The sequence below is a fragment of the Polyodon spathula genome, chromosome 16 (assembly GCF_017654505.1).
Source record: "Polyodon spathula isolate WHYD16114869_AA chromosome 16, ASM1765450v1, whole genome shotgun sequence".
Taxonomy (NCBI): domain Eukaryota; kingdom Metazoa; phylum Chordata; class Actinopteri; order Acipenseriformes; family Polyodontidae; genus Polyodon; species Polyodon spathula.
The window spans coordinates 35639196-35657045 of NC_054549.1; the positions used below are offsets into that span (position 1 = coordinate 35639196).

The 17850-nt window shown below is 37.5% G+C and overlaps 1 protein-coding gene across 7 annotated transcripts in view; it reads right to left on the minus strand.

The window, feature by feature from the left end:
• LOC121329347 (serine/threonine-protein kinase WNK2-like) overlaps positions 1-17850 on the minus strand; it is a 45404-nt gene that overhangs the window by 20014 nt on the left and 7540 nt on the right. For all 7 annotated transcript variants that reach the window (XM_041274911.1, XM_041274910.1, XM_041274909.1 and 4 more), the window contains exons 2-8: positions 10023-10195; positions 9668-9888; positions 9070-9227; positions 6110-6198; positions 5328-5547; positions 4001-4292; positions 2646-2863 (exon numbers count right to left, since the gene is read on the minus strand). In XM_041274911.1, the coding sequence (XP_041130845.1) occupies positions 2646-2863; positions 4001-4292; positions 5328-5547; positions 6110-6198; positions 9070-9227; positions 9668-9888; positions 10023-10195 (1371 nt within the window). The remainder of the gene's footprint in view (positions 1-2645; positions 2864-4000; positions 4293-5327; positions 5548-6109; positions 6199-9069; positions 9228-9667; positions 9889-10022; positions 10196-17850) is intronic.

The following is a 17850-nucleotide window of genomic DNA, read 5'->3' on the forward strand; positions in this document are numbered from 1 at the left end:
GTTGACAAATCAATTAAAAAGGTTAACATCCATTTTTTTTAGACAAACAAGTAGAAGCAGCAATAACAATGTTGGGTATTTGAACAATCTCTGTTCTTTTTGTAATATGCTTTTATCTAGACAATATCAGAAACAACATGTTATGTAAATCACAAACACACACAAATATCTACATTTGTATCCTTTTAGAAATAAACACGAGGGATAATAGGCTGGAGCATCATAACACATAGGATCTGCAGGGGTATTTTTAAATGGTGTCTAGCATGACACTGCTGGAGTTAAGGCACTTTTCTATCAGGATCGATTGGATCAGTGTAAAGGAAGGGTTATTTTAGTGGGACCAGGCAAGGCTTTCCAATTACTGTCAATCCTCTCTGGAAAAATGTACATTAATTGTTACAGTCCATCAATCTGGTGAATTGAGGTCTCTTGTACCAGAGAAACGAGAAGGGATGTGCATGGGAAAGTTCCATTCAGTAAAGCAGTGAAAATCAAAATATAGGAAAAACTAAAAAAAAAAATCATGTTGTAGGCTGCTTGGTATGCAATTTCAAAAGCAAAAAAAAAAATGAATTCAGCAAAACAGGGGAGGAGAAAACAGAGTTTGGCCCATGCAATTAGCTTGTACACCTCCTATGTAAACACTCTAAAAGGCACTTCATCCACAGGGACAACAGGTGAGGGCTAAGTAAAGAGCAAGTGTCTTTATCTAACCTACCATATTACTGTGTCTGTTTTCAATAGCTGGGGTGCCCCTGCTGTTCTGTGCAGCTGGAGGCATTGGTTTGGCCTTTTCACTCTGCACATTGTTCCCACAGTAGCCTTTATCTTGCTGCTTTGGAACTGCATGCACAGCAGCCTCTCCACGGCTATAAGGAGGCCGATACGATCCTCTTTCAGTAGGCTTTGGGGCTCTAAGAAAAGACACGCTAGTCTTTCTGCTAATTGTGTTATGTAAAGATTCATGTAACAATGAAAGGTCTGTAATGTCTGCACTGGTCCGCCTTCTAGCCAACAGAGGCAAAGGACAGGCTGCTGCTGATTTATTACAGATCCAAGGTGGAGGCGAGTGAGGTGAAACTATTGCAGTGTGCTTGAAATCTGCTTTAGACTTTAGCAGTTGTGCCACACAAGCCTGACAACACTGAGGTTTTTGCGTCAACAGCTGGATGGGATGCAGGTGGGGATCCAATTCACACAGCTTTTGCTAGAGCTGCTTCCCCAGGATTTCTATTCTGGGATGAGTTTTCCCTGGCTTGTGCAAAACAAGATGCTAAGTAAGCTGCAAGTACTGTGGTTGCTGATGCGGATGCCACAGCAGAATCACTGCGACGGCGAGAATCCCACAGCTTTAGGTTGAGGTGCAGGAGAAAAAAAAAGGGATTTAAAAGCGAAAAACTATTTACATTTCCAGAAAGGGCTTCGGGAAGACTCTTGCCTATTGAATGTTCACTTGTCAATTTCAGAGCTGCCTTACCCAGGGGAGGCAATCCTTGCTGAGCAGGAGTTGGATTGTCTAAAAAAAGGATGTAAGCTGCTACTGCATTTTGGTGCGTTAATTAGAGAGGTGCTTCCACGCCTGTGTGCAAAGTTCACTCCTTGCACGGTGCTAGAGTCAAATGCAAAGGAAACTTGACCCTCAGAACAATCTGAGGAAACATCTGACAAAAAAGGCTCCTGGACTATGGAGAGGACACTAGAACATTTCTGTTTTGATAGCGAAATACAAATACATGTTAAAAATGAGTAGAAACCAACATCAGTTTCTGTAATTTAAAAATTAAGTTAAATCTATAAAATGAACTACATTTAACAGTGTTCTTAACTTTCGGATTTCTCTATAGTTAAGCAGTATTTTACACTAAGGTCTAAACTACTGTTTTCACTGGTAACACCTGGCACAAAAAACAGGCTTCATACATTGATGAATGGATGAAGCTACTGTTTTACTTTAAGGTTCAACCAGGGCACACTGGGTTTTTTCTGTGTTTTATTATTATTTTTATTCATTTTCCAATTCTCCCAATTTGGAATGTCCAATTATTCAACCTGACTCACCGCTGCAACCCCTGAACTAACTCGGGAGAGATGAAGAGCACTCGCGTCATCCGAAACGAGTGCCGTCAGCCATCTTTTTTTTTCCCACTCTGCAAGCCTGCCGCGTAGCCATATCTAGAACTTACAACATCGGAGGACCATGCAGTTCTGAATTGCGTCAGCCACAGGGGTCGCTGGTGTGCGGCAAGCCAAGGACTCCCCAGCTGACCTAACCCCTACCCTGCCAGCACTTGACCAAATGTGCGCCACCCCCTGGGAACTCCCGCCCACGGTTGGCAGTGGCATAGCTTGGATTTGAACCAGTGATCTCCAAGCTATAGAGTGCATCCTGCACTCAAGGTGGAGTGCCTTTACCAGATGTGCCACTTGGGAGCCCAATCTGGGCACATTGTTGTTTCTTTCTAACTTATACTTTCCACCCTCCCTACCACCATAGCTAGCTCCATAATGAATAATATAACGTCAGTATACACCATGAACTCTTTCCATCACATTGTTGTCAAATGGCTAGGGTATCACATTCTGCAATGTAATCTATTCTGACAGTTTAAATGTGGGTTGGTATTATATTCTCTACTACTCACTGCTGGAGGTTGTGGATAGGAACCCAGCTGCAGCTGTTGTTGTTGGTGGTGCTGTAGACTGGAGGGAGGGCCCCGAGTGTCACTCAGGGGTGGGCTGCAGACCTGCTGCACAGCAGATGGGATGGTGTCCATGCGAGATGGGTAGACAACACTCTGCTGGATGCTTTGACAGTCCGAGTACACTGTCGAACCCAGGCCACTCTCAAATGTACTGTCAGCTAGAAGCACAGGAGACAGGTCTAAGTAAACACAGATCCCTCCAATTCCTAAAAGGGGGGACGGACGGACGGACGGGACGACAATGACATGCGCACAACACGTACATAAAGAAAATGAACCTCTTTCATATTAACAGCTTCCATAAGTGTTTGCTAAAGTGATGGTGAACCCCCATACTCCTATAGAAACTTATGGAATCCTATGTACTTAGTCATTTAATAATGCTCCTGGTGCAGAGCATCACACTCCCCACATATCATCCACATACAGTACGTATTTGCACATGTTTTCTTTGAAGGTCACATAAAAGCCAGGCCCCTGGAGATTCACAAGGCTTTTTAAATACACATTAGCATGCAAATGGTGTCTAGCAACGATGTGTCAGGCTGAAGTGATAAAGCCTGGCGTGAATAAATTACATCTAGTGGGCTGGAAGGCAAAATGCCAAGCTGATGCATGCACCAACAATGGCATAAAATCATCCAGCACTCTAAAAATGACAGCTCAGCTCAATTACTTCTGCTCTCCGTGGGGTCTTCGATGATGTTTCAATGAAATCCACCCAGTAAGCACATACAAATTTACACACACGTTAAAAGCAATATTCTGAAAGATTAATGCTTCCTAAAAACAGCCTTTTGTTCTAAAATCATTATCAGTCATTATAGTGGACAGGACAATACATGTTTCGATATGTAATGGTTAAAGAGTTGCCAACCAAACAAAGTATTTTTTATCAATTGATTTTTAAGCAACTAGAGATTTTGCTACTACTATTAGGACAAGCATTATTACTCTGTAGCCAGAAACCAATACAGCTTAGTTAAAGCCTAGGTTGTATAATTTTCAATCCTGCCTTTCTAAGCACTTTCACTGGCAAGAATTAGAACATAAAAATGATTCATAACCATTGTGATCCCTTGATTTAAACCAGGGCTGTCGTTTCCATCCAGCCTTAATACTTTGCCGACTAACAGGCACAAAGATAACCATGTTTGTATATGTAAATGGGATACACAACTAGAAAGCAATTCATATTAAAATTCTTCTGGTTACACTGCAGTGTCGTGGAGAATTTTCATTCCTTGTGTAAATCAGATGAGGATGAATCATGTAATAGCACTGTTTGTTCTTACATGTAACAGATGTGGCACTGGCAGGAAGATTCAGATAGTGGGCATACTGGTCTGCTTCTGGCTCCTCAGGCTCCAAGATGACTGGCTGTCCCACTTGAAGAACGTCTACAACTGGGGTCAGCAGTTGTGCTTGTTGGGCCTTCTGCTTCTCTAAGCCATCGCCATCTCTGCGCTCCTTGTTTACCTGCAACAGAACTGTTCTTTCCCTTTTCCATTTGATCAATGCCACCCTGTCCTTTATAGACTTTCCAACAATCTTGATATCACTTTCATGAAAGAACCCAGACTCAATCTGGAACAAAAAAAAAACAAGGGTTTTGTTTTATTATGTCTTGGCTGCACATTTAAGATAAAAAAGCACAACCAAGCTCTTCTAGCAGCGGTCTTTAAATGGAAATCTGAATGATGACACATGACTTTACATCCCATTCTCACTGCCTTACAAATAAGGACACTATTTCAGAGCCAAAACTAAAATGCTAAATGCACAGGTATGTATACCCACTTTGAAATGTTGCTGTGGAACAAAAGATTCCTAACAATGAACAATGCAGTTATTCAAGGATGCAAACTTGCTAGTATTAGGTTACATTATTTATTAACATCACTAAATGTTAGGGAAATCTGTGTTAAACCAATGCCAACACCTATTGTATTACGATGCATTTTGTATTTATAAAAGGGCAGAAACATTTCATTTCTGCATAGACCCTACCTAATAGGCAATTTTTAAAGCGACTGCCAACAGATACAGTTCTGTCGCCTGACACCTGCTTCTTTACTGCCGAGTAAGCTTGCTCGATACAATTCAAGCAAACATGGATTTTCTGTCGGATTCACTTTAAACAGCATCACACCGATTTGAAACGTAAATAAATTAGGCTTCCTAGTTCATATTGTTTTTGTAACACACTCTCAATGGGCTTTAAGTAAATTTGAAAAATGTGAATCTTGCATTTAACATTTATTCATTAGTTCTAGTTTTCAAATAGTCCCCTGCCACCACACTTAACAACTGAAAAAAAAATGTTAGTTAATAAATAGTTTATTTCAGATCAAATCTCTTCCAGCTGGCAATTAAAAAAAAAAAAAAAAAAAAAAAAAAGGACACCTAATCAATATTTTTTTTCAATTCAGACATTTAAACATAACAACTTCAAATCATTTGAGAATGTGGAACCAAAGTTTTGGCTTACTTCCATGATGGTTTATATGTTATATTCATTTGTAAACTGTACTGCATTTATTCTGCACAGATGGATTTCCAGGTTTTTTTTCCCCCCACAATTATCTGAGCCCTAGTGCATATAAAATAGAAAGGACATACCATTTCCTGAGCTACATCCTCAGGAACTTCATTCTCCAGATCAAAAGTAAATTCAATGGCCCCGTTGTCTTTGTATTTCGTTTTGAGTTTCTTGGGATCTTCAACCCACAATTTCAAGGCAATTGAGGACTTCTTGCCGTCATCTTCCTCTGCGAGTTCAACCCTCACCCCTGTGTCCTCCGCAAAGAAGGCATGATTTAAAAGGTCTTTTATGGAGTACCTGCAAAATATTCCCCCATGTTAGTATCCAAATTACTAAGGATGTGCAAACAAACCTAAAAATAGAACTCTAAAATCAGTTTCAAAGCTCTTTTGAAACTATCCCCTTTAGTGCACATCTGTCATCTAAATCACTGCAGGAAAACTGGGAAAAAACACATAACAAGTGCTCTGGCTTTTCTGTTCTGTACTACATGGATCGGTATTACTGTGTTACCCGTTTGTCAATGAGAGCAATAATAATCCTTACGCTCGGTGCACTAAAGCGGACATTTTGAGAAGTGCTTTGAAACCGACTTTAAAGTTCTAAGTGGACTTGACAATATTAGCAAATGTCGGCAATTACTCAGAGATGGAGTAGCAGAGACACTAGCCACACTATTAATGCTGAAAACTGATATTTCAAATACCATGCACACAACCATTTGCTCTGTATATAGGCTCAAGGGCACACTGCATGCCCAAGTACATTTTTTGTAAGGTTGTAGTACCCTTTCAATCAAAGGCTCTTGTGCTGCACGAGAATACAGTGGCGCTTGTTCATTGTTCAATTTCAAACAAACCTTTCTTCTTTTTTTTGGCAGATGCATTCTCCAATAATTTCCTTGATTTCCGGATCAGTAACCTTGTTGTAGCTTGCTGGCTTCACACCCTGAAATAAAAACAGAAAGAAGTTTCTGGGGGATGTGTAGTTTATCACGAATTCCACCCAACTTGAACAAAACAAGAAACTGTAAAAAATAAAAACAGTGTGTCAAAATGATCATTTAAGAACTATATCCTACATATTTTACAGAGTACAGCAAGCTTAGAAACTTCTAAAATAAAATGCCAAGAGAACAATTAATTTTTTGGTTGCATTTGAACTGTATTTCACAGCAAAGAGTAAAAACAGAAGTGCCTTCCCTCACTTTTCACATATCTATTGAAAACAGGTAAATATATGCTTGAGAACCCAAAATCAGCCGTTTAATTTTCTGATCACAAAGTTTAATAAACCAAAAAAAAAAAAAAAAGTGAGCAAGAAGAACTCCGAATATTGTAATTAAACCACGTGATTCCATCCTAAAACCTACAGAGTGCTCTCACTATGACATTGTCTGAATTTCCTGGATACAGTAAAATGACAACTGAGGGGAAGATTTCACAAAACTCAACAAATGTGTTTCGAGAAATAAATAAATAAAACCACAACCTGCATAGGAATATTGAATTACGGTGACTCCAGAAACCAATGTTAGCCGAATACAACATTAACTTGACAAATTGTCTACCTCTTTTAGTACAGCGTACCCGGATTGTAGCAGTCGTAAAACTGAATGTTTATTTGCATGTTATTGCATGACAATTTTTTTTTTTTAATGGTTAGGAGAAAATGAAAATAGGGGGTTGACTAAACAGAATGCCTCCACTCTTGACTAGGTAAACTAAATGTAAAGTATTATTGAGATTATTTTGTTTTTACACGAGAATATACATTAGTAATTCATGTGGTACTATTACAGCATTTCCTTTTTTTTTTTTACCTTAGTTTTACTCAAGCAGATTATGAGAAACTATAGGAAGCATTTTCAAAATTGCCATACTCTGGCTAAGCATAAACCCCTTTCTACTTTAAAGTCACTGCACAACTACGAAACAGGAGTGTTTGTTTTGCTCATCTAACTAGCAATTCTGAAGCAGACCAACTTTTTTTTTGCAAGACATAAAAAAAAAAGTAGTAAAGCTGTGTTTAATAATGCAGTTTTAACTCCTTGGGGAGTAAAGTACCGCAGACCATCTTGCTATAAAAAGTTGTGAGCTGCAGAAATCAAGCAATCCGTTTCAGATGCATGCTTGGCTCTACTTTAAGGGTAAAAAATGTGAAATGTAAACCCGTGTCAGTAATCCTCTATAGAAACATTGCCAGACAGACTCGAGTAAGGATTAGTCAGAAAGATTACTAAAATAAAAATGTCTTCAAGAATTCAGAAGATATTTTTTTGTGGTAAGCACAATCTTGTCAAATAAGATTAAAAATAAAATAATTTGTTAAAAAAAAGGAGAATACAAATTTTTATACATTAAATGTTTCTTTCAGCTTCCAACCTTAGTTAAAACGCTAGGATCGCAAGTAAAAAATATTCCCCAAAATGCTTAACTTACTGAATGAGGATAGACACAATGCAGAGTAAGCAAAGGTTCACACCATTTTTTCCCTAAAGAGATTAAGCCTGTGACCTTGGTACAACCTTGATGACACAACTGGTTACATCAGGTGCGAACAGACCTTAAAATGTCAGCCTGTCCCTTAAGGACACACCCCCGTCACCCATTGAGACAGCAGCAATGCTGATAGATGTCCATCTTTATGCATTCAAAATGTTCCCTAGTGAAGGAACACTGCATGCTAGAAGGCACGAAGACTTCTTGACAGATCTAGGGTAACGATTGAAACGAACAAATAATTGAGCATTCACCTTCATATTGTAAAAGGAATGACACATATTAATGTGTTCTTGACCCTTTGAAACTCCCATCTAATACTCCCCTGAAAGTCTTAGTTCTAACAATGTTGGTTCCTAGACAAGGTTTCCCTGTTTGTGATTGACACTTGCACTTTGATAGATGCAAGTATGACAGAATCCGTCTTTCTTTGTTAACTGACCCTTTCCCCAAACCACCTTCTTTGAGTAAAGAGCAAACATCTACAGGATTACTGTAAACAAATCATTACCCTTAACAGAAAGAAAATTACATTTCAGACGTGCCACATACATTTCGCAGTTGACTTCTCTCCGAGTAAACAATATTTGTTTAATTGTGTAATATGGGCGATGAATCTGCCTTTTCAGTTAAACACTTTACATATTTCTTCATGCCAAGGAGAGATTAACATGTTTAAAGATTTCCAAGGATTTAATACCAAGGCAACAATCCAAGCAACTAATAAACCTTAGAAAAAAAACAGTTCCTACTGTATTAATTCCTCAGAACAAATCTGCAATGTTAACTATACAATTTTTTTTTTCTCCCCCCTTTCTAAAAACATTACAAAATTGAATGTCAACAAGTTTTATGTTGGAAAGGTCACCAAAAATCAGCACAGGAATGGATTCACTTACCCTAACACAATAAGTAGTTTCAGACTCTTGCTCTCTTTAGGAACAAATTAATTATTTCTTACAGCTTTCATTTCACAAAACCATTAGCCACAGTAAGCTCAGCACATTCCACATATATTAAATTACTGTTGAAAACTGTGGGGTGTGGTTTAATAGTGCTTCTAAATGTATTTAATATCATAACCCTAACTTTTAATTTAATAACTGTTCACCTTGAATATAGTTGAAGCTACAGCTGTATTTAGTGTTTTCATACGTAAACAAATAACACATTTGATGTAGTTCACATCCTGCGACTTCACATCAGAATATCGCTTTACGTTTGCACGTATTTTCCTGTATTGCAAGTGAATTGCTTCCAGCAAAATAGAGTCTCAATTAACTGAATTTCTGAACTTTTATAATGGCTTTTTACTTACACTTGTTACTTTTCGGTAAATCTGTGCAGCATTCTGGCACTCCGAGTATGGATATTCAGTGGTAGCCATTTCCAGCATGCACATCCCAAAGGCATACACGTCTACAGATTCATCGTAATGTTCTTCATACATTTCTGGAGCCATAAATTCAGGAGTACCTGGAAAATTTGAAAAGTAGAAAAAACAAAAAGAGCAAAATGAATGGGTTTTCCTTTACCTAAACTACTAGGAATAATTAAAAACAAATGTATCAAGACACTTTTACATACAAAACTAAACACAGCAGGTTCTCAGAATAGTAACACATTCGTAGCAACATTTGTATATCAAATCAAAGGCTAATATTGTTTAATTTACAGCATCGCAAAAAACCACTGTTGAACAATGCAAGCAAGGTAGATCGCAGAAATAATCTGAATTCAGCCATAGTCTCAAAATCAAACTGAATAATACATGCTAAAAATCAACACAGTGAAGTTCAGCAAGACATATGCAAACGCAAATACTGAGCATATCCACAAAAAGAAATCAGGGTAGAATTGCCAACTACACAGATTGCCTCCAAGAAAATAGTAAGACGAAAGGGGATGCAAATTACCTATTACGCTTTTGGCAAAAGAAGCCCTTTTTAGAGTTGCAAGGCCCAAATCGCCTATTTTCACAGATCCAGTGGGTCCAGTAATAAAAATGTTATCACATTTCAAGTCTCTGTGAATGATAGGGGGAGTCCTTGTATGGAAAAAATGTAAGCCTTTCAAAATCTGTCGGCACCAACTCCGTAGAACCTTTGGTTTCATCACTTTAAATCTCTTCAAATATCTAGAGAAATAACAATAATTTAAAAAAGCAAAACAATCAAATCTTACAATTTATTTGTTAATTATAAATTGCTTCAACTGAAAGTTGGAAAGCAAAATAAATTCCAAAGATTTTATTAAATAAAAAATACTTACGTTTTGAGAGTTCCAGATGTCATCAGCTCAGTAACCAACACAATACATTTCTTTCCTTTGAGTGAGGATTCCCAGGAGTCATAAAATCGAACAATGTTTGGGTGCTGCAAGCCTTTCAACATTTCTGCCTCCTCCTTAAACCTCTGCCGCTCTACCTTTGACAGTTTGCGGTCCTGTAGGGAAAAAAATAAAAATAAAAAATAAATAAAAAACACCACATTTCAAAATATAACCCCACAGGAGCACAAGTGCTGTGTGTCTACATTTGTGGAATTTAAAAGAATAAATCAAATTGAAAGGTTAATAAAAATAAAAAAAAAAAAACACCTATTTAGAAACATTTACACTAGATATTTTCAAAGACTGTGATAGAGAAGGCAAATGTGATGCTGGTTCCTGGTCAGAAATCACTTCCTGTGCTCTAGCTCAGCTTCATGCCATGGTCAAGCTGTGTTCAGGTCATGTGATCTACTGCACAGGAAGAGATTAGATGCAAGTAATAAATTATTACTTCTATAATATAAAATCTGCAAGTATGTGAAGAAAATAAATCAAAAGAATAAAACGCCGCTAACACCAGTAAGAGGGAAGATGGATTTTTGGTTTAATGTACTGCAACAATCCTTACAGCAAACAGCTTCAAACAGGATCAGTTTATGTTGAAACTACTATACTAAAAAATAGGCAACTGCATTTGAATTATATACCCCCTGAACCAGAACATCATTTATAGCTTTTCACAGGTTTCTCTTTAGATGGAACAGAATTACAGTACACAATGTGAAAAATTCATTGTAGTTTTGTTAAAATAGCTACTGTTTTTTTCCCCACTACCTCTTATTTTATCACTAAATGCGTTAAGCTGGACTTGAACCTTTCATAATCTTGAACTGTTCATTTTTTCATTGCCATTAGGTTCCGTATTTAACAGAAGAAAATACCACTGAAAATCCAGCAACTAGTGTAACTCTGCCCATATGGTGTGTGCTATCTTGCTTTGTAAACCTGTTAAAACACTGAAGTGTGACGATTACATTTACATTTAATTGAGAGGTTGGGGGGAGGGGGAAAGAGAGTTGTCCAAACACACAGTAGTATTGTTTTCTACTGCAGTCATTGTTTTCATTGTAAGAGCTGTCTAAGTCTGTAAACCTTTACTGTTTTACATTCAAACCAATACAAATACACTTCACTTGTACTAAAATGGTAATGCCGAGGGGGGGAACAGAGGACTTAGTATTTAAAATGTAAACAATGCCTGGGAATGAAGTCTGATTAAAATGAGTTTATTACTGTTCCTGGGGCAAGCCCCTGTTCGTTAACAAAGTCCATCATACTGTAAATACTGTGCAGTGGAAATGCTAATCCTCAAGTCTCCCCCAACTTTAAAAAGCTGCTTGCATATATTTGTATTCAATACATGTTCAGTAAGTACATATTGAACACCTGCTCAATTTGGTGTGTTTACAATTTCTAAAACAGTAATTTGACACAGATTGAACATCAAGGTTTGCTTGGTTTCTCAATCATTCTTCAAAATAAAAAAAAAATACAATTGTCTCACTAGGCTGGGCAGTTAGTCCTTTAAACTTTCCTCACCCGCTTTCCAACAAAAATCACTAAGCACCTGTGGCTCCTCTTAAGTTTTCTTTTTACAAGTAAGGCATACTAAGCCTATAGAAGAGGGGTTCCTATAAGCCATAGCCATCAACATGCTTATTGTATACTGTAGCCTACAAGGGAGCTTTTACAGTACTCTTAGTGCATGCTATATTAATAATGCATCATTGTAATTAATCCATTATGCATACAGTACTCTTGAAGCCTGGTTTTATGGGGATGCTGTTCACAAACTGCAACTCGGCCAATATCTTTTGCCGTGGCCGTTTCACCAAATAAACCACTGCATGTAGCATACAAGGGGGCTCCCAAGTGGCACATCCAATAAAGGCACTCCGCGTGGAGTGCAGGACGTGCACTACAGCATAGAGATCGTCGGTTCAAATCCAGGCTATTCCACTGCCGACCGTGGATGGGAGTTTCCAGGCGGTGGCGCACAACTGGCAGAACGCTGTAGACTGCAGGCCTGCCTGCAAGTTGTCCAGAGCTGTGTGGTCCTCCAATGCACATTTGAGGATGCATGTGTCTGCTTTCGTAAAAAGGAGACTTAAATCTATGGTACTGTATAATCTGTGATTTTTACTTGAATCACTTTTCCTTAAAATTCAAGTTTATGAAATCTAAAAGTTACTACATAAAAAGCTGTAGAGGCAAATGTATGCATATAGTGATAACAAGTAATAAAAACGTACAATTAAGCGTTTACTGTGAAATGGCCCCATTTTACAGACAAAATTCTTCACAAGAATTCAGAACACAAGCCTTGACCAGTTACAATGTAATGGAAACAACAGCATTCACAGCAACAGTAAATCAAGCCGGAATGATTACTCATTAAATAGCATATTGGTTTTCAGTGCTCACTCTCACACTGATGGCGAGAGTCTGCTGTACTTTTCCTTGACAATAGGCATTTAAATGACTTGGATTACTGTAATTATTATTTTTAAAACACACACATTTTCCAGTTCTTCAGGAAAGGAGTGAAGTGCAAGTACTGGCTGGGCAATAACATTTAAGTATTCTATTTGTAAATTTTCAAAGTGGTGCTTTCTGCTTCGGTGCTCCCATATAGACATGCATGCGACTGTACAGCAATATAAACCCCACGTGCTACTAGAGTATAAATAGTACAGCAATAAATCTAAATCTGCCATTTCTGGGTATGCCAAGAAACAAGCTATTAGCAATGTTAAAAATCAAGCAGCTTCAGAAAGCACAGCCTGTGCATTCACAGGGCATTTAAATGACCCTCCAAAACATGAGGACATCTCCCCTCTCAAGGACCTCCGCTTACATTTGCAAGGAGTACAGCAGCAAAAGGATACGGATATCTATCTGTACCCTGAAGGGCTAAGGAAAGGCCTGATGAAAGATATTCCATGCAATGTTGATTACTTCAGAGGTTCAGGCTTTGTGTAGGGTCTGTGAAAAAGCACTAGTACTTGGATTCAAAAGGCTTTCAGACTGTCTCAGAGCCCGAGGCCACATATTGTTTAACCAGGTTGTACTAAAAACTGACAGATCTGAATGCAAACACTCACTTTCAATGTTTAGCCTCATTTCAACTGGTATCCGTTTTAATACTTGCAGCATGAATCATAATGCAATGCTCCAATACACATGATTTAGCAGTAGTTAAAGAAATTCAGACTTGCTTTAATGTGGCAAACGCATATTACAATTTTACTGTAAACACATTGATCTTAATATCTTGAACTACAAAACCGGTTTGCTGGATTTAGCTTTAAAAATAAACAAATAACAAAGCGTACTGCTGTACAATTATCATCTTTTGCATACTGCTCTTCAGCAATGCGTTTTTGCGACCCAATTCTTTCCTCTATCCCCAGAAAAATGTCCATGCTGGATAATAAACAAACCCAACACACATTCCGCATTTACATGAATGATACACTTAGACATTACAGATTACAAAATACAAAAAGTTTAACAAAAGATCAATTAAAAAGGCTAAACGCAGTTTTTATGGCATGAAGTCCTTGCAAAACAACCCTTCAACACTTTTCAATTACCCAAAGATATAGTACAGTAACAAGATACAGTTCCCTAAATAGAACAGAACTGCAGTTAATATCAATAGTGCCCTCCCATTATAAAAGGTTTCCTTTACCAAAGTACAATAAAAGCAGAAAAATCAGAGAGATATAGTCAAGCTATTAAAACTAGGCAAACTACTTTTGGACAGCACCGTGGGAAAAGTACTGGAAAAAGCTGCAAGATTACTGTGTAAATTTGCTGTGGTAAACCTTTAAGGGTCTTTACAGTAGATTGCTTTAAATGTTATATTTGTTAGCGAGGTGAAAAAAGCTGGAAATTAAACTTCCTAAATGCATTTACGCAGATGTTATCTGAATTAGCACCCACTTAAAAATAACCCAATGAGCATTCTGATAAACAGTCTGTATCCCAAAAGACCATACAAACACATAACAAGCTGCAGTCGCCCAGTTCAACAGGGCAATGCTTTAGGACACAGTAAGTTCAACAGCTATTCATTTGAACTACAGACCTTATAAAACGTTCAAACAAGACTGTGAATGCCACTGTCCTGTAAGAATTTGCAAGCCTCTAAATATGAACACCATCATTCCCTCCAAGCCTTTATCGGTTAAAATGCACCAATTGTCAGTGCTACAGAACAGAGACATGATATTCTGCAGTCACATGTACACAACACAAAGGCAAACATTATTGTATGTACATCACCTGATAACTTACAGCTACAGTGCTCTACCTATTGCAGCTACTTATTATCTTGCAAAGTAATATAAAGTCTGCAAGTGAAAAAATAATGTTGCTAGTGCATAAATATTATATTGTCACGGTTCATCCCATTAACATTACAATATCAACGCAATGCAATTAAACATGCGTGCTCAAAGTACCTCCTGAACCTGTCAAGTGATACTTAACTGCACGTTTGTCTTCCCCTTGTTATTTATGCACTGCAATGCAGTTACCTTGACAGTTGCATTAGATTGTTTTTGTGCACTCTGTGCAACAGTGTTTGGTAAATGGTGGGAACAAAATGTTTCAAAACTACTGTAGAGTCATGTGTTCTCTGCCACTTCTCAAACGGACCAGCTTTTGCAGGGTACACTGTTCGGGTTTAAGAAAACCAAATCCCATTCCTCAGCACATTTAATGTTTTGGTTTCTTTGTCAGTTATAGTATTTTAGCTATCAATCCACAGAGGTATGTGGTAAAGAATAAAAAGTTGGTCTTGGGTTAAGAATTTTCTATTGGTTGGTATTAAATGGCCACCTAATTGTTCTGACGCATATTAGAACTGCATGTCTCCTGTAAAGGCTAAGCCAGTCCGTCAATATTTCAAAAAGTGTGTATCACAAAAAATATATTGGTGCTTCACACACAGTAAAACACAGGAATCAAAAGGGAACCAATTTGTAACCCATTTAGTAAAATACAGGTATGCCTGCCCTTCCTGGATGGTGTGAGACTGTCGGCAACATATTGCAGCAGGAGTGGAACATAGTAACTACAGTTTTAAAATGAACACAGCAGATGGAATTTCTAAATCTTAGGTTTTATACTATTATGCTTTCTGCTGTTTAACAAAAATGGGTCTACCTATCAAAAATGTACCTTGCTCCCATTTGTGTGCAGTACTAGATTTATGTTCAAGAAGGGTCTGTCGCTATCCTGGAGGAGATGGTAACTAAAACCATGCTGCCATTCCATTTGTATCCTAACTTGACCCTTCCAGTACTTTCTCTCTTGTAGCTAGCAAAGTATGCAGACCTCCCTCAGTACATTAAGACACGCTCAGTCAGCATATTGAATATACTGGAGATAAAATACCGCAGACCAGGAAGGAGAGAAAAAAATAAACCTTTTCATTGAGACCAATTCCCGATTATCCACTTTATCAACTAAAAAGTGCAACCAATGAAATACAAAATGCAGGATTAAAAAAAAAAAAAAAAGTACAACAAGCACAAGATTAAAAATGCTACTTCATAACATGATTCACAAATTCCCACCAAATTCATTTATTTCCAACAGTGCCATCATTCATTAAGTCTTTCTCACTAACTCCCCACCCCAACACCTCACTATGGGCTTGTGTAAGGTTTCTTGTGTGTTGAATCTTCCGACACTCTTTTGGGAAAACAGTACAGCACTTGTGTTACTAATTGACAGACATACTGTAAATACCCACCAAGAATTGATTCTCAGCCCCTGCAATTACCAAGATATCTTTATATTGAATTACAGCTTAAAAGCCGTCGCTAACCAGCTACAATTGTCTTTATGCTATTAAAATCAATACAAGGGTTGCACCTTTACCACCAGCATATTTTCTTTTATCATATTGAAGTTAGATTAAAATTTAAGGCTGCTCACTTCCAACTCCTATAATGTCTATACAATAGTTCTCCAATATAAAAGCATTACAGTCAATCTTACAATAGTGCAGCGATCTTGAATCATTTACAAATACATTAAAATCAATTTTATTATACCAAAACCCCACCTCCTCCAATAACTTATCAAGTATGAGAAACAGGGAATTGTGTACTCAATGTTTATCCATTTTGTGATCACATTAGAATTAATTATGCAGTCTGACCATCTGTGAAGCACTGATCACTAAGCAGCACTGGTATATAGGAGCATCGTAAGTAACTGGTAAGTAACTGAGAAGGTCAATATCAGGTTGTAGCGACTGCAACGTGGTCTGACAGCATTTTACTGCAGAGATAATACTAAAAAGAAAAAGGTAAATTTACTAATTAAGAGAAGATTAATGTGTTTTGGGAATAATATTGTATTCATAAGAAAAGGAATACAGCAGGTAATGAAGCTATAGCACAGTGAGTTTATCTAGTTTTAAAACAATACTACCAATTCTTGTTTAGAAATTAACAAGTCACGTCATTAAACTAGAAACGTGCTATTAAAACGATAGCTGCAGAACATCACACAATAATTACTGTACAGAAATAGCCTACCAAGAGATTGTACTGACTGCATCACATGACTTGTGTGAAGCTTCCCCTTAAGAAAAGGAGGAATCAGAGCATGATAGACAACGTACGACATTTGGTAAACATATATATGCTACAATTAGTGAACTTGCATAATGGAAAAATGCTAAATGAATACTTTTAAATGTATTTATTTTTTTTAAATATCTTTCAGCAACTATTAGAAAACATGAAATTATGAGCTACTGTATAGACTGTATACTGTACTGTACAGACTATACGGCAGTAAAATTACTTTGACTATTCCTAAAATAAATACATTATGCTGTGCCAGGTGTGTGTTTAAAAAAGGGTCAATCATTTAAAGTGGGAAATGACTCATTAAGAGCGTAGATGATTCACTACACTTCATGTAAGTGCTACTCACCTCTCTGGTTTGACTGCTTTGTATAACACAATGGTCACTGCTATTGTAAGATTACTTAAGAAAGGGTACTTTGGACAAGCCCACTGTTCCCAGTCTGCTCCCAGTGGTCAAGTGTACATCACAACAACACCATCACTGAAATACAAGTTACAAATACATTAATTCAAAGCATTATATACAGTAGAACTATTGTATGCTCCTTGTGCATGTCTGCTGGTTTTGCCTTGGACATGCACTTACTGTACAATGCAAGGTAAACTGCCAGAAGATACTACAAATATTTGCCAAGGCTTTCCATCAGACAGAGAGTATTTACTGGACAGACACTCCGGTTCAACAGCCAGAACCCAGTTTAAAAATAATCAGGTGAATTAGTTCCACATTTTGGAAACAATGTAATAAATCAGACACAGCTGTTAAACATGCAATAGTGCCAAATTAAGAAATAACCACCAAAAGAAAGTAAAATCCAATGGTAGCGTTTGGACTAAAGTCTTTGAAATTTAGTTCAATATAGCCTATTGATCAATAAACAGTTTATTTGAGGATTTGCATCCCACAAAGATCTGTCTAGTAGCCTAATGTAAAGTAAACCGAATTACCAATATAATAAAGTCTTTGTGGTGCAAGAAAGCAAGTACTGTAACAAACTATGAAAAATAGAGTCTGTTAAGCTTCCATCCTGCACAGGGCACAATTACTAAAAAATCCTTCAAGCTGCTTAAACTGTATTACAATCACATCTTAAATGAATGCATTAACATCCATTACAATACTTTGTTCTGGAGTTTTGAAAAGTATCAGA